This window comes from Mytilus galloprovincialis, chromosome 2 (assembly GCF_965363235.1).
Source record: "Mytilus galloprovincialis chromosome 2, xbMytGall1.hap1.1, whole genome shotgun sequence".
Taxonomy (NCBI): domain Eukaryota; kingdom Metazoa; phylum Mollusca; class Bivalvia; order Mytilida; family Mytilidae; genus Mytilus; species Mytilus galloprovincialis.
The window spans coordinates 81,606,447-81,628,797 of NC_134839.1; the positions used below are offsets into that span (position 1 = coordinate 81,606,447).

General features: G+C 32.1%; 1 protein-coding gene across 1 annotated transcript in view; it reads left to right on the top strand.

The window, feature by feature from the left end:
- LOC143064580 (transforming growth factor beta receptor type 3-like) overlaps nucleotides 1–22,351 on the top strand; it is a 55,220-nt gene that overhangs the window by 24,858 nt on the left and 8,011 nt on the right. Inside the window, exons 5-16 of the mRNA XM_076237495.1 lie at nucleotides 7,248–7,428; nucleotides 8,128–8,251; nucleotides 12,765–12,960; nucleotides 13,828–13,999; nucleotides 14,348–14,499; nucleotides 14,880–15,029; nucleotides 15,847–16,074; nucleotides 17,718–17,886; nucleotides 18,396–18,474; nucleotides 19,156–19,348; nucleotides 19,933–20,077; nucleotides 22,139–22,303. Of these exons, the coding sequence (XP_076093610.1) occupies nucleotides 7,248–7,428; nucleotides 8,128–8,251; nucleotides 12,765–12,960; nucleotides 13,828–13,999; nucleotides 14,348–14,499; nucleotides 14,880–15,029; nucleotides 15,847–16,074; nucleotides 17,718–17,886; nucleotides 18,396–18,474; nucleotides 19,156–19,348; nucleotides 19,933–20,077; nucleotides 22,139–22,303 (1,954 nt within the window). The remainder of the gene's footprint in view (nucleotides 1–7,247; nucleotides 7,429–8,127; nucleotides 8,252–12,764; nucleotides 12,961–13,827; nucleotides 14,000–14,347; nucleotides 14,500–14,879; nucleotides 15,030–15,846; nucleotides 16,075–17,717; nucleotides 17,887–18,395; nucleotides 18,475–19,155; nucleotides 19,349–19,932; nucleotides 20,078–22,138; nucleotides 22,304–22,351) is intronic.

Genomic DNA, 22,351 nt, shown 5'->3' on the forward strand with positions numbered 1-22,351 from the left:
TAAAGGGTACTTTACTACAAATGCCCTCAGAAAATATTTGAAGTAGTTCAAGTGCAAAGATTTCATTCCAGTTAATTAAAGATGGGACATCAACATAGAGGTTTTACAGTGCGTCTGCTCAATGGAAATAATTACCTATAGGACCAATGTTTACAGGAATTAAATTGTAGGGTGTTACATTGAAAGAAAAAAAATACACTGTCAAAAGTTTTATTGTTATATTTGTCAAAAATTAAAGTAGACCTGATAATTGTAAAAGGATACCTATTGCCTTAACTCTTAAATTACAATAACTATTATGATGCTTTACCTTTAATTAAATGTATTTATAAAAGAATCAAACACACGAAACTAAATTTAATAATGGATAAAAAATTGTGAAGTTAAGAGAAAACTTGAGCGCTTATAGATGATTGATAGACTAAGCAATTTGAAAAGGGAGATAATTACAGCAGAAACAATCTGTCAAGTGGGATGATTACGGGAAAACGACCACCCTGGATGTTCTTTGATAATGTTCAGAATGTCTGCATTTGAAACTTTTGCTACTTAAAAGATGTTATTATCTGTAAAACATGATAGATATCAAACTATTTAAGCCTTGTCATTTATTTAGTAGTAAGTTCATGTGAATTAAACCTTGTGCCGCCATGAGCAAAAATATGAAGCTTTTAGGAGAGGTTCATAAAATTCTGTTCATGTCAAATGACCAGCATGAAGGGCAAGAAATGTGTCTGCCACTGAGAAAGAAGGGTATGTTGCAGAGCGGTAGAACTTTGGTGAGCAACACAGTCCTTGATCATGACATAATATAACTACTTCAAGCATACTGTAGTCATTTAAAGTCTCCATGCTAGTACAACCTAACAAACTTCCATGCCTAGAACAGTATCCCTCACACAGAGAAACTGGGTTAACTGCTCTACTAGTGATATTCTCTTGGGTCTTGTTGGTAAGAAAATTGGAATCAAATTGTAATCAGTAATATTTTCCTGAATTTATCCAAATTGTAAAATAAGGGAAGATAAGCTATTTGCCCAAAACATTTCAATTTAATAAGAGTATTTATGAAAATGAGGAAAATTATGTGCCATTAGAACAGTCACACTTCAACACATGATTGATTTTTTTAACCTATTTTGTATGCAAACATGTTTATAGTTTTTTTTTGTTTTTCTCTATGGACAAAGCCATAATGGATGATAAATGTCAAAGGAAAAAGAAAAAAAACTTTTGGTATAAAATATACACAAACTTCCTCCAAGCATCTTATAGATACATATTTATTTGAGTTTATGGCAGGAATGTCATGAATTATGAACTATTACTTATGTACCATTAACCACAAAAAAATTATACCCATTGTATATTACAATAAAAGTTTCTTACTTTTATGAATGGCACAGATTTAGTTATGGTTTCCTATTGTTTGTTTAAATGGTTTTGTTTCCATTCAAAAGTATTATTTTGTGACCTTTCATCTTAATATAAGTCCCCTACAGAAAAATCTGACAGGCACTTCAGATTTGCACTCCATCTGTCCAATGAGGAAAGCCCCATAGTCAGCTATAAAAGGCTCCAAAACCACAAATGTAAAATAATTCAAACGAGAAAACAAATGGCCTAATTAATGTACAAAAAAATGAATGAAAAACAAATATGCAACATACAACAATCACTGAATTACAGACTCCTGACTTGGAACAGGCACATACATAAAGAATGTGGAGGGATCCCCCTCCCTACCTGGGACAGAGGGGTACAGTACAACATAAGAGCAAACTATAAAAATCAGTTGAAAAAGGCTATACTTATTACAATAATGTATTTAGATAGGTTTTAATGATAATTTTACTTATCATTGTTTGTTTATTTTTCCTTGTTGTGAAGACTTTTGCTTAAAATGCTTATATTCTGATGTCATCATGCACATTCATGAAAAAGCATATGAAGTGGGAGTATGATCGGAACAGCTCAAACAATATATTTATATTTTACCATGGGTGTCTACTCAAAGCATTTTAAGAACATCATATAAGATTTCTATTTTCATCAATAGATAGGGGCCCCAGTGGCCAAGTGGTCTAAGTTGTTCTACTACTGTAATCACTAGCCAGTCAACACTGAGGTTATGAGTTCAAACACTGCCCTAGCAGGTGCACTCAACTTCAATCTTAATTGACTAGGATTGTCAGTTTTCCTACCAAAGGTTGGTGGTTTTCTCGGGGCACAATGGCTTAGCAGCTTCCGCCACTAATAAAAACTGGCCGCCACGAAATAGCTTAAAAGTGGCTTAAAAACACCAACATTCATATAACAATCAATCATTAATAGGTCAGTTCATTGTTTAAAACTATGAGTGATTGATTGACAAATGTTAGTGTAAGAAATCAGTGTAAGGTGTTCAGGCCGTTAAACAAGATTCACCTGACCTTGACATCATTTTATAGTTCCTTGATCAATGTTAAAATACATCTATTAAACTTCTATTTACAAGTGCGAGGATGTCAACATAATGTTTAGTAATAATAAATGAAGCAGGTGAAACATTTCAGTGTATGCACTCTTGTTTACATCTCTTTTGGTCACACGGTATTCATCCTACAAAATTAAACCAGGCTATCATGTTATTTTGTTAAGAGAAAAGCTTTCAACTATTAATGCTGCTTTGAAAATGGTTTAATCTGACTGTTTGACATATATTGATGTCCAAGACAGAAGAACATACTGTAGCATCATTAAGGCTAAAACATGAAATTATTGTATAACCTTTCAACAATGTTTTAATCAACTTGGACTATTTCTAAGACGTGACTGTTTTTTTTCGCTTAATAATAACTCATTGACAGCTGGAATATCGGCCTACATTGGAAATATAAGCAGCTCATTAATTTAATTAAAATTTCAAAGTATTAAATGATTTATAATGAAACCATTTTGATATTTAATGTTCTCCCAATTATTTTTAACATCTGAAATGTTAGCATTAGATTACTGAAGTAAAGTTAATAAATGGAGAACAAAATATTTATAGTTCAGAATGTTAGAAATTGTCTTTTTTTTGTGCTGATGAATTTCATATATTTTAATATCTGAATTCAGTGCTATTTAAGTTAAATGTCAGAAGCAACATCATGTATGTTAACAATACTAGAAGAACAGAGGTAGGATTGTTTTAGCTGTGTTTTCCCAAAGAAAAACCCAAATATTATTTTGGTGAAGTATGGAGTGCTGGATGGCTAGCTGCTGCCAACAGTTTTGGTGTAATAACTTAGAAACAGTTCAACAAAGCTTTCCAAGTTTCAATTTGTTGTAATTTTATGCCTCGTTCACACGTACCTTTAATTCGAATCGAATGTGAATCGAATTTGCTAATCACGTTCACACACTCTTCTTTTTTAATTCGAATTGGCTAATTCGAATTAACTAATTCGCATTAGAAATACGTTTTTGTTAATCCGAATTAAAAGTTAATGTCGTTAGGACAGTAAAGCGAATTTGACGCGCATTCCAATTCGAATTAGAATTGACGTTAGGACATTAAACGTTTCGAATGCGAATTAAACCAATTCGAATTAGTTAATGCGAATCAAATTCGTATTACGTGTGAACTCAGCATTAAATGACAAAATGGAGTTTAAATTTGATTTTGAAGATTTTCACTTTTACCCTGTAGCTGTCAAGACTAAAGACAACAGAACATTTTTTTGTCTTTACCTAGCATACAATAAGGACAGAACTTTGAAGTTTGCACTATACTTTTTGGAATAGATGATCCTGAATATTAGCATAATTGTTATGGTCGAGTTGTAAACTAATAAGATGTATTAACACAAATGTTACATGTTAGTAAAAGATTGACAATAATGTAACAAAATTCTTTCAAAAGAGTCAAGCATTTCAAGAGAGTTTTAAATTCATCAGTTGAAAGTGATGAGCTGACAAATTCTTGTTAATCAATGTGATTTGTTTAGTATGATATTTAATCAATCTGGAACTTGGAGAATCAGCTTTCTATTAATTAAGAGTTTAACCTTGTGCTTACTCACAACATGGAAACCAAATGATAAATAACATACTTCAAGGATTCTCCTGCTCACTAATGAGATAATCTAGATTTCTAAATTTTCACAACATGGGTGGGAGGTATAAATCCAAGCAATGAAAAATATCCCAAAATATATGTATGAGATCTTGATCTTTACAAATTGCTGTAGTATTGGTGGCTGACAGGATCTTTATTTTGAGACTGGATAAATTTCAGACATCATGCTTACCTTAATTCAGTTTGGTGTTGTTTGTTTCCTTGTTCAGGTTTATTCTTTCCTGTACTTTACTTGTACAACTCTAGAAACATTAAAAGTATGATTGTCTTGTTATGAACATTTGCATTAAAGAGTTATCCCCCTTATTGACTATAAATTTTTTTTGTGGTTTCCAAATGATAATTAGGGTACCATTTAAACAAATCTTTTTAGATTTTTACACATAGTTATGAAACATTAAATACAGGTCACATTCAATCTGAAATTCAGTTATGTGATTCAATGTTTTTTTTTCTGCCATCATAGTCATCTGTGATCATTTTTTAAGTTCTGTCTGAATTTTGACGTTGAATTTTTAAATTGTGATGTAAAATTGTGATGCATATTTATTTAGAATTGTGCAGGAATTCATTTTACATTACTTTGTCTGAAAAGGAACTAAGCTTCATAATTTCTTTGTTAATCAGTAAAAAAGAACCAAAAACTCCTGTAGAGATCAGTAGTGTAAAATATAACCCCTGAACATGTTACTGCATAATTTTATGTCCTGGGTTACATTTTTAAGTGTAGTTTGTTCCTTGATATTCTATTTAATAGTCTCAGTAAAAAAGTTTTATAGCTATTTGAAGCTACATTTATTAAGCTTTAAAATTTTATCACTTATTATGTAATAAAGGTCACACCTGTTTTATTATTTTTGCCATAAATTCTGATATTTTGATTATATTTGTATAACAAATGTAAGGAAAATTTAAAAGATTTCTTTTGCTGTCAAATTTATGGTTGTGGAAAAAAATCTGTCTTTCATTTGCTGACAATAGTCAATTTTCAGATTTTAAGGGCTAATTTTAGATTTCATATGTACATATTCATGTCCATTACTTTCAAAACATTTGCTGTTGCTTGTGTACTCATTATAACACATGTGTCGACAATAAAGACAACAACACTCATGTTTTTACCGCATAGTATCTGTTTATTGGGTCTACATGTTTCGCCTAATCGATAGGCATCATCAGGACAATTGTACAAAGAAATATGACAGTGAAGTATGAATTTAGCGGTTAGCGGTTTTAACCGGAAGTGTAAGTTACATAATAGTAGTTATGGTGACGTTATATGAATAGAAAGTGAAAGTGAAAGTAAATTAAAATAGAAAATATATCAATAGAAATGTTGGTGTTTTCTTGAAAGGTAACAGCATCTCGTGTGGTTGACATCTATCCCGTTCTGTGTCCTTTTTAATTTACTTTCACTTTCACTTTCTATTCATATAACGTCACCATAACTACTATTATGTAACTTACACTTCCGGTTAAAACCGCTTACCGCTAAATTCATACTTCACTGTCATATTTCTTTGTACAATTGTCCTGATAATGCCTATCGATTAGGCGAAACATGTAGACCCAATAAACAGATACTATGCGGTAAAAACATGAGTGTTGTTGTCTTTATTGTCGACACATTCTTTATTTTCAAGATGACTGGGAATACCTAGCGGTATCCACTCGTTTTTACCCTACCGCACGATCACCACTTCAGGTGTTGGTTCACTCGTATTTTTATTGTTTTATTTTCTGTGAACCCCTGCATCCGCAAGGATCCACCCCGCCACACTTGCGTTGTACCTTACGACCAACAGCATGGATGATACCACAGACCAATACCAAGATTCCCGATCTTTTCCTGAAAATGATCAAGATTCTGCACTGTCCAAGAAGAGAAGGAGCAAGAGAAGAAGAAACCGCTACAACCGCTGATAACACTAATAAGAAATCAAGACCACCTAGCTGAAGTTATGATACTATGCAAAATTAACATAAAGATTTAACAGAGTATTACAATACTTTACCACCGGTTTAGAAAGAAGAAACCTGCTGGAAGCCCTTTCAGATTCAACATCAAACCACAGCAAAAGCTTTAGTCATTAACACAACTCATAATTAAATATTTACGGATCTACCACTATTTTAATTTCCATAATGTGCGACGATCATACACTTCACACCATTACCGACGCAATTGGAAGCAGTAACTCAAGGGTCCCAGAGCGAAGCCAGTTGGCTGTACGGAATGAACAGTGAGGTGTTGTCCAATTTGGAATTCACTGACATGATTATTAGATAACAATAACGTACAATACCACCAAAGACCTCCCATGAGATTAACTACACAGAACGGGATAGATGTCAACCACACGAGATGCTGTTACCTTTCAAGAAAACACCAACATTTCTATTTATATATTTTCTATTTTAATTTACTTTCACTTTCACTTTCTATTCATATAACGTCACCATAACTACTATTATGTAACTTACACTTCCGGTTAAAACCGCTAACCGCTAAATTCATACTTCACTGTCATATTTCTTTGTACAATTGTCCTGATGATGCCTATCGATTAGGCGAAACATGTAGACCCAATAAACAGATACTATGCGGTAAAAACATGAGTGTTGTCTTTATTGTCGACACATTCTTTATTTTCAAGATGACTGGGAATACCTAGCGGTATCCACTCGTTTTTACCCTACCGCACGATCACCACTTCAGGTGTTGGTTCACTCGTATTTTTATCATTATAACACAATACAACTGAGGAGGACTAACACAGCTTTATTTCTAAAATAATTATAATAGGTCTAAAAAAGGTTAATTATAGCCTCAAAATTTCAGATACCCCAAAAAATTCAGAATGTGGACCCTGCTGATTATTATCTAATTGTGGTAAGTAAGATATATGGACCTTCCATTATCAATCTCTAAGTCATTTATGCAATGGCAGAATGAGTCGCTACTTTTCATACTTTATGCAATGGCTGTGGAATAAGTCTTTCTATTTTGTCCTAATATTGCATTTATGTCTACACAATGACAATTTGTATGCCATTGCAGTACTGGAGGAGGCTTTAAGTTTTATTTTTCATTAGGTAGTTTCAGATTAATGAACTAAATTTTATTTTTTTATTTTTACAGATTCCAGGATACTCGAGTGTTAAACTTGTGAAAGGTAATAGTCGTAGAATTGTAAGAAGAATTAATCAGTTACCGGAGAAAAAGGAGAAGCTTTTGGAATGGGTAAAACAAAGATATGGGGCAGTAACCTCGTTTGCAGAATTGGATAAAGGGAACCAGATCACACTCCATGTAGGGCCAGGTAATGCTCATTTATTCAGATATAAGATTTGATATGAATGCCAATAAGACATCTCTCCATCTAAGTCACAATTTATAAAAGTAAACCATTATAGGTCAAAGTACGGTCTTCAACACACAGCCTTTGCACAGAAAAATGATTTCTTGTAATCTGAACATGAACATCTTGAATGGATTTTTCCAACATTTTAAATGTCAGGTATTCTGACCCATTCCTATTGGACTGCTATAACTTTTATGAAAACTAGTGGGTAGGGAGAATAAAATCACCTGTAACAAATGACATCAAATCCTGAACCAACATAAGTAAGGAGTTTAATTTTCATTTGCAAACTTTGAATATATTTGTTTTCCATTTGAATATAAAAAATATAGATACTTATGCAATAAAGGTGTTCTGAAGCTGAATATAAGAACACAGCTTTGTTTATAAAGTGAAAGGAGAGTGTTTCAAAGACAATTTATTTTCCCTATTTGTGAAGTGTTTAATTCTTTCCAAAAGTATTTAGTTGGAAAGGAAATCACAATTTTTAAAATTTACCATTTTAAAAACCCAAAAAGAAACAGAAATTGTTTAGTGATAAAATTATTAGTTTTCCAGATGGACAAACAAAATGTGTTATAAAGTGACATATATTTTTACTATATTTAGAATTGTGTTTGTTTATTTAGACACTATATTATATTTTTGTACTTTTAGATAACACAGCAACAAGTGTTTGTGAAGTAAAAGATTCTCAAGCAAAGACAGTTGATGCCATTTATGAAAAGCCAAAACCTTTTGCAGGATGTATGGCTCCTCCAAGGTCAAATATTATGGAAAGGTTGGTTTAAAATTCTGTGCTAAACATTTATTAATTTTCTTCATACTGTAGGTTTAATTAAGGTACAAGAAAATGAATAAACCCTATACACCTTTAAGAGAGGTCTCATAAATAATTATTTGATCATTGGTTTTACCTCAGAGTTAAGGTGAAGAGAAGCAAAAAATGAGTCCCTCTCACATCAAAGCATCTCTTTGGTCTTATTTTATTCTTTGTTTTACTGAAGTTTATGACAGTATGACAACTATGGTATTAGATGCTTCAGAACTTTTAGTCATTGAGAGCTTACCATTTCAATGAATTTAGAAGATTTTGCCAGCTTTCACTTTTGAAGAAAAATCTGACAGTAAAAATCCTGAGAATGTCAAGATCTGCCTACTTTCCAGTTCCCTAAAAAGATATAAGACATCTCTTTATAGGAGTTATTGCACTTAAATGATAATTTTTATACGACCGAAAAAAATGAAAAAATTTTGGTCGTATATTGGTATCACGTTGGCGTTGTCGTCTTCCGAAGACATTTGGTTTTTTACACTCTAACTTTAGTAAAAGTAAATAGAAATGTATGAAATTTAAACACAAGGTTTATGACCATAAAAGAAAGGTTGGGATTGATTTTGGGTGTTTTTGTCCCAACAGTTTAAGAATTAGGGGCCAAAAAGGGCCCAAATAAGCATTTTTCTTGGTTTTCGCACAATAATTCTAGTATAAGTACACAGAAATCTATGAAATTTTAACATAAGGTCTATGACCAAGGCTTCCAAAACGGTCATATATTCCGGACATTTGATTAATGTCCGGTAAAAGTCCGGCTGGGCAAAGCATGAAACGGTCATATACATTTTAGTTTTCAAGGCTTTTTCGGTCATTATAATATAAGTCACGATCTTTTTGACCCAACCTTTTGCCTTTAACATCTACACATTTCCGGTCATAAAAGTGACATGATGATTAATTACTATCAAAACAACCCCTACTTCAATACTTTCTAAATTTAATCAAGGCTAATTAGCTGTTGGACAGGTGATATCTACCTGTTCAATTGACAGGTAAACTATGTTCAGTACCGGACATCGTATAAATTGATTGGTCTATTCACAATTATTTTCTTACATTTCAGCGGTTTGTAGCTCATTGATTTAGTCCAAAAGATTAAAATTATAAGAAATTAGTTTATCTACATGATTTGATAAAAAAATTTAAAAGGTTTAAATGAAAAATCGTCAGAACTACGTCGAATGAACTAGAACACGTGTGCGCATGTCACGGTGTCTATCCATATCGGATCCTTTACGCGCAATTCAGCGGTACGCGGCTCCTTTGTGAACGGATAACGGATCCTTGCCGTAAACATAAGGTGAGTTAATCTAAACGTTCCTTTAAAATTGTGTTTTATTCTGTCTAAACACTCTGGTCAACAAAAAACAAATATCAGGCGGAATAAGCCAACTATCAAGGTAAGTATATAGATGTATTTTATTTCGTTAGCTATTATGATTACGAAATAATCACTGAAACAAGGGAGTGCAATTGTATGAAATTGCGAAGTGATGTTGACATTTTCCAGACTTTCAAGCATTTCTTCCCTGTTTTTGCTGATAAAAGTACTGAATTGTATTAGAAATTGACGTTCTTTTATTGGGTAAAACAATCTACTGAAATTCTAATGTTCAGTCTTCTGAAATTAGTTCAAAATGTTATAAAATTTGTGGCAACGGATCTTTATGATCCGTTTCCAACACGGTCTTTTAATTCTATCTGGAGCTTATTGTATACTCTTTTATACTCAATAAAATGAAATGAGCAATTAAAAAATGATGAACTGTTTATTCAAATCGATATTGACAGAAATAACATGCATAAAGCGCTGTTTTTTGGAAAAAACAAAGGTTATGTGAGACACTTGCCCACTTTTTCTTGTAAAAATACCCTGTTATTCTTAAAACTATCTATAGTCATAAGAAGAGTGGATCAGTTTGACATTCTAAAGTTCCGTGAACTAAGAATTTAACACAAAATACCTCTCTGATTTGTTGTCATCCATAACTTTCTAACAACACCACGTTGTTTTTACGGCAAGGATCCGTTATCTGTTCACAAAGGAGCCGCGTACCGCTGAATTGCGCGTAAAGGATCTGATATGGATAGACACCGTGCATGTGCAAAGGTGGGAAATTTAATTACGCATCCTTTATTTCTTCAAAATGCTAAAATTATCATTGATACCTGTATCTTAACGTTCATTTCAAGCATTTTGTTGAAGAAATAACGTGGAAAGAGCTTCTTCACTCAGTCACGCTTTGCAAACGTACACGGATTTTACGTATCCGTTTACGGTCCATGTTTTACCATTGTCAAGTCAACATCCGGTTTTAGAAAAACGTGATTTTCAAAACGAAAATGAAGTTTTTGACATGTCATTTTGCACAAATAAAGAGTCTATGGCAGATATGAGCACGCTGATGTGCACACTTTGAATGATACACTGCCAATTTAACAGTTTACATCCAAACATCCAAAACAAAGTAAAGTTTAAAATCGTTTTTTAATCTAATGTCATTATCATTGGAATGGCCATCTGATTACCATAATTGCCTTTTGTGACTTAGTCTTAAGGGATTAAAATCGGGATCAGATATAAAATGTCCGGCTGGCTCAAATGTTTTTTGGAAGCCCTGTCTATGACCACAAAAGGAAGATTGGGATTGATTTTGGGAGTTTTAGTCCCAACAGTTTAGGAATTAGGGACCAAAACCAGGTCCCAAATAAGCATTTTTCTTGGTTTTTGCACAATAACTTTAGTATAAGGTAATAGAAATCAATGAAATTTTAACACAAGGTTTATGACCACCAAAGGAAGGTTTAGATTGATTTTGGGAGTTTTGGTCTCAACGAATTAGGGGCCAAAAGGGTCCAAAATTAAACTTTGTTTGATTTCATCAAAAAATGAATTATTGGGGTTCTTTGATATGCCAAATCTAAGCGTGTATTCAGAATCTTAATTGTTGGTCCTGTTTTCAAATTGGTCTACATTAAGGTCTAAAGGGTCCAAAATTAAACTTAGCTTGATTTTAACAAAAATTGAATTCTTAGGGCTCTTTGATATGCTGAATCTAAACATGTACTTAGATTTTTGATTATGGGCCCAGTTTTCAAGTTGGTCCAAATCAGGGTCCAAAATTATTATATTAAGTATTGTGCAATAGCAAAAAATTTTCAATTGCACAATATTGCGCAATAGCAAGAAATTTTCAATTGCACAGTATTGGGCAATAGCAAGAAATATCTAATTGCACAATATTGCGCAATAGCAATAAATTTTCAATTGCACATTTTGCGCAATAGCAAGAGATATTCAATTGCACAGCATTGTCCTGTTTTCAAATTGGTCTACATTAAGGTCCAAAGGGTCATAAATTAAACTTTGTTTAATTTCAACAAAAATTGAATATATGGGGTTCTTCAATATGCGTAATCTAACCATGTATTTAGATTTTTAATATTTGGGCCCGGTTATCAAATTGGTCCACATTGAGGTCTAAAGGGTCTAAAATTGTACATTATTTGATTTCATCAAAAATTGAATTCTTGGGGTTCTATGATATGCTGAATCTAACTATGTATTTAGATTTTGGATATTGGACCATAATAGGTAAATGTCCAATTTAAAAGTTTTTTAAGTTAAAGTTCTTAGACCACATTCATTCTGTGTCAGAAACCTAAATTGTGTCAACTATTTAATCACAATCCAAATTCAGAGCTGTATCAAGCTTAAATGTTGTGTCCATACTTGCCATAACTGTTCAGGGTTCGACCTCTGCAGTCATATAAAGCTGCGCCCAGCGGAGCATCTGGTTACCAATGTTAGAATTTATATAATGTTATTAACATTTTGAAACTGAAAGTAAAACTTCAACAGATAGCAGTGAAATTCAATTTGAAATCATTATATGTTATATAGCTGAAATTGTATAATAAACATGTCGATTACAAAGTTGATATCACATAGTTCAATATTTATAATTCATGTATATCTAAGGAGAATAATTTATTGTTACATAATCCTATAACTTATTTATATGTGTCTTATATAACGTCAACTTCTTTTCCAAATAAATAAAATTGTGATTTTAAAAGAATTGCTTCTCTGAAATTCACATTGTTTAAAATAATTTTTTTCGTTTGCATTTACATAGAATTGGTAACTATGAGGGCATTTATCTGATTTGAAAAATATAAAAATCTAAATTTATATGAATTGATCACCTTGATCCAGCCATTGTTTAAAAGGGGTTTGCAACCTAGGATAAAGGTGGGGGTTCCAATCATATGTCCCCATTTAAATGTTTTGGTCATCATATAAAGGCTCCCCTTTTAGATCTGCCACTGCTGTAAATATAATAGAATACAAATAAGTATAAAAGTAGATGTCAGTACATGTAATATGTCAGAGAGACAGCAAACCAACAACACTATTAAACACAGTATATTTGTAATCATTTTTACATTGCAGACTTGCTTATGTGATAGAACTGGAAAAGGAAGATCAAAATACAGAACAAGTAGAAATTAACGAGGTGGAGCTTGAAATCAAAAGTGGCAGAAGAAGAAAAACACATAGAAATTTTTATCTTGTCCTTAAATCTCCATGGAGGAATGTCACTTGGAGAGTTAAAACCAAAAGATTAGAAGGATATGCTGAAATAGTAGTAAGTACATGTTAGTTACTGATTAAAAAGTAAGAATAGAAAATATATGTATCCATTTATTGGTTAAAGTTATCTACTTTAGTAAAAGGAATAGCTAATTAAAATTCTGTTTTGAGCAGTACAATAATATACAATTTTTAAAAGGGAAAAGTGGGGGTTTCATTATTGAGATTTTGCATATAGTTAAATACTAAAATACACCAGCTGATTATCAGTTGTCAAATAATTATACCCCTTAGCATATGCATTCTTGTTTAGTCAGTAGTTAGAAATCAACAGATATGTAACTCAACATTTATTTCTATCTTTTTCACTGTTTTAAATCCCCTTGATTTTTCATACCCCAAATTACTGAATAGGTGCTTTTTGTTGAGGTTTTCTTTTGTATATTTTTTTGTAATCTCATATACAAGATACTTTTTAATGAATTCAAATATTTTTTTATTTCAGTTTTTAGCTCGCAAGTGAGCTTTTCTCATCACTTGGCATCCGTCGTCTGTTGTCCGTTGTCGTCGTTAACTTTTTATATTTTGAACTTCTTCTAGAGAACCACTGAATGGAATGAAACCAAACATAGCATGCATGTGCCTTATGAGGTGCTGACCAAGTGTTGTTACTTTGTTGCCTATCCAGCATCCAAGATGGCCGCCAGCGAGGGACTTAGTTTAACATAGGACCCTATGGGAAATGCATACAAATGTCTTCTTTTAGAAAATCACAGAATGGAATGCCATATCACATTATTTAAACCAAGTTTTATCTTTTCTTTTATATGATTTCAAAAACCAAAATTGATTCAGGTGAGCAATACAGGCTCTTGAGAGCCTCTAGTTTGTCGTATAACGAAACGCTTTATATTCTTTTTAGTCGAACAGCAAAATAGATATATCAGGAATTAAGATGGATCCTGTTAGTGAGAGGATAGAAGATTTCACAGAAACAGGAGAAAAATTCCTTAAGTGGGTCGAAAAATATGTTGGTCAAGTGGCTATGTATACAGCTATTCATTCAGCTAATAAGATAAAAATGGTCATACCAGGTGAGTTTTGATTTATTAACCATGATTTTACCATATAGGAACAATACAGCAATTTAATAATTGAAAATAATTAAATCGAAAAAGTCACTCATATTTTCAATTACAGGTTAATGAACTGATATGACCTTTGAGAAACACTTTTCCTTTAATTAATGGTGATAGGTTTGGGAATTTAAAACAGTTCAAGCATTCATAATAAATTCCAATTGCATTATACAAGTGCTAAGGTTTAATATATCATGAGGCCACTTGACTCGCCTGTTGAATTGAAAAAAATAATGGTTTTTACATCTTCTCCTTTAATGAGTTAGATAAGCTATATACCAGATATGTGTATTTTAATTGTAGATACTGATGATGAAGAAAAGATAAAATCTCAGATTTTAAATGACCCCTTTGATGACATACCATTTACAAAGAAAATTTTGAATCGGAATGCAAGAACTGAATGTATAAGCCCAGGAGTGATTAAAGTTTCTTTAAGTAAAACTGTATACCAGGTAAGAATGCTTATTTTCAGACAATCCATAAGTTTTGTTCATAAAATATCAAGGTAAAGACAAAAGGTCATAACATTATGTGAACTTGAAAATTATTTAAATGATCAGTACACCTTAAAATGACCAAAAGTCAAGTTGAAAGATGAAAGATTGTTGTCCTGTTATGGATTTTTTTAGTCTGTAGTTGCTGTTTAAATTGGGAGCAGTGCAGGTTACTTTTAGACAGTGTTTAAATTGGGAGCAGAGCAGATTACTTTTAGACCTTTAAACAGGAGATTCATGAAATACAACCCTCTTGACTACTGGAGCAATGTTTTCAAAAATTATATGAATAATATCAAGGAGTTTAACCACTAAAGTAACCTTTTCTTATTTTGTAGACTTATGGTTTAGATCTATATCAGATGTCATTAATAAGTCCTACGTGCATTGCTACCCAGAATGCATCACATATTATCTGGGAGTCTGCAGTAGGAGAATGCAAAACCAGAAAAACAGAACAGGATGGGCAGACAACTCTTCACAATGCTGTATGTATATTTAAGATTATCACAGAAATATTCAGATAACTTTAATGTCATCAATAGTCAATGAATGTAAAATTAATTTTGATATTTTTGTATGCATATCACTAATTGTATGGGAGGGTGTATGATTAGCACCACTACATATGCAGTTTCTTGTTAAGGTATATTTTCAGGACTTCGGTTGTACCAAAGAATACAAAAATAGTGTAGATAATATATGAATATGTTCAAATATTGTATATATGCCAAAACACATTGAAATGGAGCTTTTGTTGGTAGAAGCCTTATTAATTATGGTATAAATAATTATGATAAATGATTTTTTGGATGAAAATGGATGAAATGCAATCAAAACCCTATGTTACTGACTTGATATCTAAATTTTCCAAGGCTTATCACTACCTTTTTGTTACACAAAATATAGTGCATTGATCATAACATTCTATACATCCTATCCATGAATCCAGAAATTTAACAATGTAATTTAAGTCACAAAAAAATGTTAAACCTGTAAAGAAATTACATAACTTTTGCAAGGTGCAGGAATCTAATAATTGTTCTAAAAATATAAATGATGATGTCACTGTTTGTCACTGTTAAAGTCATCTTTAAATTTGAAGTTATCTACCATTGTCCAGAATTGTAGTTGAATCAACTACAACCAATGCTTTATTGAAATATTTAATTTAACTTCCCACTGATAAATTAATGCAATCTTTACCCTTCTGGGCTTACAAGCACTTTGATTAGTATTATAACTTTGAATCAATCAATTTAGTGTATATATGTTTTCAACACAGTATAAAATTTAACATTGTAGCTTTTAATCCACCGTTCACCTGCAGATGCAATAGAAGCAGGAAGTGGATATCACTATGACAACATTGATGAAGATGAATTGAATATCTCAGGGTCAGGCTCATTGAATCAGGTGACAGAGACTTACATTGATGATGAAGATTATAGGCACAATGATCCTCCAATAATAAGTGATGTTAGCTGTCAGTTAGAGCAAGGTAGTGATAAAACTACAGTTTCACATAGCGGTGTAAGTATAGTAATCTTATATAACGTCAAATAGGTCTAGGGGGTCATGTAACATGATGATCCTCTGATAATAAGTGATGTTAGGTGTCGGTTAGAGAAAGGCAGTGATAAAACTACAGTTTCACACATTGGTGTAAGTATAGTAATCTTATATAACGTCAAATAGGTCTAGGGGGTCATGTGACATGATGATCCTCCAATAATAGGTGATGTTAGCTGTCGGTTAGAGCAAGGCAGTGATAAAACTAGTTTCACACATCAGTTTAAGTATAGTAATCTTATATAACGTCAAATAGGTCTAGGGGTCATGTGACATGATGATCCTCCAATAATAGGTAATGTTAGCTGTCGTTTGGAACAAGGCAGTGATAAAACTAGTGTCACATGGTGTAAGTATAGTGTGAAATAATAAAATCTAACGTCAAAAAGATCTAGGGGTCATATGATCGGTATTATTTTATCAAACAATTTCAACAATTATATGCTCCAATGTGTTCTTTGAACTCCTTTTTCTTGTTGATTCATAACTTTATTTAAGATATTTAATTAGTGTTAGATTCATGTCAGGTATACAATAAGGGAAATCATACATCAATTATAAAAGGTATGATGCTTTTATTTTGTCCATATTGATTGGAGGTTAACTATTAGAAAAAAATTGGGTTATGAAGAATCAATTAAAAAACATTTAGGTTAAAACCAACTGTTCAACATATAATTAGGGCAATATCCTTTTGAACATAGGTATTTGAAATTGAATTATCAAAATTACATTGCAACAGGATGTTACCCAAACAGATTAGGTCACAGGCTGGTGTGTTAAATGTGCTGAAAATAAACATCTTTTATGTGTATTCTATAAACAAGCATTTCTTTGGATAATACTCTGGGAGTATATTTTGGGAAAATTAGAATGTCAATCAGAAAATTGTTCACTGAGTTTGGGAAGAAACACATTACTTTTGATGCTTAAATTAGTTTTCATATTTTATGGTAGTTAAAGCGGTTAAGTAAATTAAAACACTTGAGTACTTGCTTTAGGGGAGCTTTCAGTTGACAAAACTTACATAACAAATTGTGCCGTAATGAAATATTGAAAGTAATTATTTCAAATCAGGGTCTTTTGATAAATCTCAGAATTAAGCTTCAATCCAAGAACAAATATATTTAACCTTTTAAATCTGTGGGAAGAAAATTGCTAGATGAGTCCACATTTCAAATCATGCTGATATTAACAAACAGTAGAACCAGGTTGGAAAGTGGTGACTTATTTATGGATACTTATTGTAAACTACTTTTACTGTATTGTTCTTACTTGATAGTAATAAAATATGAATTTTAACTGTAAGAAAGAAATTCACATTTACAGGATGTCTTGTTGTTAAAGCTGGTCCATCAAACTTAGTGTTTTATTATTCTCACTAATGAGGTGATCTGTCTATTATTCTCACTAATGAAGTGATCTGTCTATAAGAAAGTTATTTTTATGATATCTGTTTAAATGGAACAACTTTTGAGGTAATGTCTGTTGAAACTACAGAGTGTTCACAAGGTTCCAGAAAAAAAAGACAATAGAAAAGGATTGAGATTTGTATTGTTGTATCTTGTTTATGATTAATATAGATTATTCTGCTTTGATTTTAGGATAAAATTAAACCTATGACACCTCCATCAACCAAAATTAAACACAATATGGATCTATCGTTTCGTTTACAACTGTTCAAATCGCCACTTTATTTGGATGCCAACTACCTGTTTCCAATGAATATTTCCTTAGGCTCAAGAGTGTTTGTGGATGCAGCTATTGAAGGAGGCAAGTATAGGCTGATAAATCATTTCTTCTTTTGTTGTATGATTTTTCATCACTCAAAGTGAATATATTTATAATTTTAGCATGTGAGCTGTTGAAAACTTATAAACTTGTGAATATTGCAAATGACAATGTGTATCAATGTTGGTGTGGACCAGTAAAGTTTCCATATCATAATTACTAGTGTGTCAAACCTATAACATTGCATAAAAGTCATCATTATCTGAACAAAGCAAACTATATAACCATATGTAACATGCAGTTTGTGTTTTTGAAAAACAGCTGTTCAGTATTGGTTTGAATTCCCCCATTTATACTTGAAATTACGAAGTCAAATAAAGAAATGAATAAGATTTTTTCAGTACTTTTTCATAGACATTTTTTGTATATGTCAATAGCATTTATGTAAATTATAGTATATGAAATGTATAAAGGGCTGTGGGGGTTTATGTATATTTTAGCAGAAATAAACACTAGCAGATTTTGAGTTAAATACCATTTTTTGGTTACAGATAAGTCGATGCGAGTACAGATTAAATCCTGTCTTCTAATGAAAGATCAGACTCCTGTAATGACATTGATACAAAATGGGTAGGTATTATTTTCATGAAAAATGATGAAATTTATTTACTGTGAATTCATTTTGATTATTGGTATCATTTATGTTGAAATTATGGTAACTGTAGGACCATTCCATCACTTTTCACATTTAAATTATAACCTTCACATTCTGTCAGATACTTGTATGAATCAAGAGAACTTTTTTGAAAAGTAGTGTGTGTGTGTGTTATTTTTAACAATTTAAAAAAGAAATATTTGTATACCCCACCTACAATAATAGGGGTTAATTTGGTCTGATCTGCCTCCAACAATTGGCCCATCTGGTCATTGTTTTACCTGTATTTGTTTGAAGTATAAAAAGGAAGATGTGGTATGATTGCCAATGAGACAACTATCCACTAAAGACCAAAATGACACAGACATTAACAACTATAGGTCACCGTACAGCCTTCAACAATGAGCAAAGCCCATACCTCATAGTCAGCTATAAAAGGCCCTGATAAGACAATGTAAAACAATTCAAACGAGAAAACTAACGGCCTTGATGGTTGGGTCTAGATTTCAAGCTTCATTGAATACAGAAATGTGATTGTGTGATCATGACTTGATGTGTCTGAAGAACATATATTGTTCTTAATTAATGTACAGTATCTTTTGCAAGACCTTTTTAAAAATGAATATATGCAAATACAATTGTTTATTGAATTACAGATGTAAAAATTCAAATACCAATTGGGAACCAGTTGTGAGAGGGAAGCCATTGATGGGATCTGTAACACAGAGTCAGAGATTCAGTTTTTCAGCAGACATTTTGTCACAGTATTTAAACCAGTATATTTATATCAGCTGTCACTTAACAGTGTGTAGGAACTATCAAACAGCAGACAATGAATTCATACCACAGGTAGGTTCTAATGTAGAATGGTTCTCTGCCATACCACAGGTAGGTTCTAATGTAGAACGGTTCTCTGTCATACCACAGGTAGGTTCTAATGTAGAATGGTTCTCTGTCATACCACAGGTAGGTTCTAATGTAGAATGGTTCTCTGCCATACCACAGGTAGGTTCTAATGTAGAATGGTTCTCTGCCAAAACTTTTGAAAAAGAATGGAAAAATACCCTCAAAACTTTGCAAGCTTCATGAAAATGGTTTGACTAAAAATCATCAAAAACAAAACGTTTGTTAGAGGTGCTAGAAGTGCTCACACTTGGAAGTTTTTAACCATCTAAAAAATTAAAAAACTAAAAATGAGCTTGAACTATGAGTAATTAGTATAATATTACTTGAACTATGAGTAAATAGTATAATCATTATGAAAAGTATATTTTGGGCACTGTTGAGTATTTATTAACTAAGCCATGGTACCTTCAATGATTAATTGTAACATTTAAAACTTAACCACAGAGAATACAATACACTCACTGTAAGATCAAGCTTATATTTACCAATACCATTATACAAGTTTGTTTTCTGACGTTTCTTTTTAGTGTATTGACAATAAAGATCAGGTTTGTAGAAATGGACTACCACCATATAGTCCCAGAGTTCCTAACCATCCTGATGTAATTAAAGGACCAATGAAGGTTGTAAATACTGGTAGTAGAAAAGTACAGATTCCACCAAAGCTCAATGGTAAATATTAATAATGACAGTACTAATGTACAATGTTAGTTGTAAGGCCTTGTAAAATTGTTAAAATATTGAGTATGGCAGTACAAATGTACAATATAAGTTGTAAAACTGTTAAAATATTGAAAATGGCTGTACTATATTGTATAATTAGGAGATAACTGTATTGTATGAGGCAGCGTCAATTTATGATTTGATGGTGGCAAATTAAGTTAACGGGTGACATGTTGGCAGAGCCATTAAATGGGTATTTGTGACCATCAAATCACAAATTAATGCAGATGGAGCTTAAAATACAATATTTTTTTCTCCATTAGGCCAATTAAAATTAATTGATAGATTTTCATCCCCGACCGCCCCAATTTTTTTTTTTTTTTTGAAAAAAATTATGATTTCCGGATTTTGTTCATTTCCGTTACTGGTAACCGTCGATAATTTCGTTTCATGTAAAACTTCCTGTTTCAAATTTTGGTTTTCGTATTTCTTAGAGTATTCTTACTGAATGATAAAGTCGATATATTCTGCTGATCAATGATGACAATATCATTTACCGAGAATATAGATTGATTACGAGAAGGGCGTGAAATATTCGGGTTACGAGTAATATGCTGTGTCCAAGAACGCAAATCGCCGTATGTCACAAATGACACTAATAATTGTGAGTAAAACATCTTGGATTTATTTTATTTATACAATGAGTTTGTGTCAAGATATTTGGACTGTGAATGAAACCCAAAAGCGTAAGAATCATGGAACACATTTGACTGGAATGAAAAAATTGACACAAGCCTGAACCTTTTAGATTGGTGACCGTATATTGAGTTCAGAAAATCGATAAACATAAGCATTTTTAATTTATTAATTTATAGCAAGCTCTTAGATTTAGATTTAGCCATGCCTTTCGTTTGTTGTAGAAAAACAGCAAAAATCCTCTGTCCCAATACCCATGATAGAGTCATTATACAACTTTATGTTCTACATTGTAATTATATTTGCATCTTGCAAAAAAAGGACCAACTCTATTATTTCAACATTGTTTGAGTTTTCATTTTATTCTGTTCTTATCATACTCGTGTTGCATACCAATTCATTTCCTTCATTTTATTAGGACAACAAAACATTGCTGAGAAAGCAAAATACATTTGATGTAGGTAGTCCAACTGAAGAGAGCATTTCTCCACACTTCTGCTGTTTACTATAAAATAGGTTTCTAAAGCGGCAATTACATGTAGAACAGTGGTTGCCAATCAGAGATATATATTTACGAATTTGAAAAAGCAGCACCAGCATATGGAGTATATGTGTCTCAATTGATACATTACTCTAGAGCTAGCTCAAAGTACGTTGATTTTGTTGAATGAGGAATACTGCTTTCTCAAAAGTTGCTTAGACAGGGCTTTGAATCAATCAAATTAAGGTCATCACTCAAGCAATTTTATGGTCGCCATCATGAGCTGATCGGCCATTATGACAAAAGTGTGTCAGAAATCATATCTCAGTGATATTCTTCCTCAGTCAAAACAACCTTCCATCATTACCGAACTGAACAAAGAAATAACATGACGAGTGCCATATACGGTGCAGGAAATGCTTACCCTTTTGGAACTAAGCTTATTAATACACTTGCATATATGAATAACATGTGACAAGAAGGTTTCATATGAAATAGAATTAAAAAAATAAAATCCTCCCGCCCGCCCCATTTTTTTCAAAAATTTGGATGAAAATCTACTAATTAATTTTATTTGGCTTTATAATAAAACTTATAGAAAACAACGTCAAAACACACATTTATAATTTGTCTTACATCATCTTCTCGTGCATTTACATTTTCATAGCATCAATTGTCATCAATCAAAATGAACGTTACAAACAATGTTGCATTAGAAAAAGAGTTGTAAAGCATAGTAAAACGGTTAAAATATTGAAAATAACAGTACTATATGTACAACATGAATTGTGAAGCATAGTTAAACTATTTCTCTGGGCGATCTAAGAAAATGGCAGTACTGTATGTACAATATTAGTTGTAAGGCCTTGTAAAACTATTTCAACATATTGCAGTTGGTGTTGAAGATGAAGTAAAGGAAACAGAGAAACAAGCAGGAGGCAAACAAAGTGTTGTTGTTGATGGACTAGAATCAGGGACTGTCATCTGTATTGCGTTTGCAGCATTTTTTATTGGTGTATTATTAATGGCAGCTTTATGGTTCATCCATACACATACAGGTAGGTTAATTAAGGTCAAAGAGAGGGACAAAAGATACCAGAGGGACA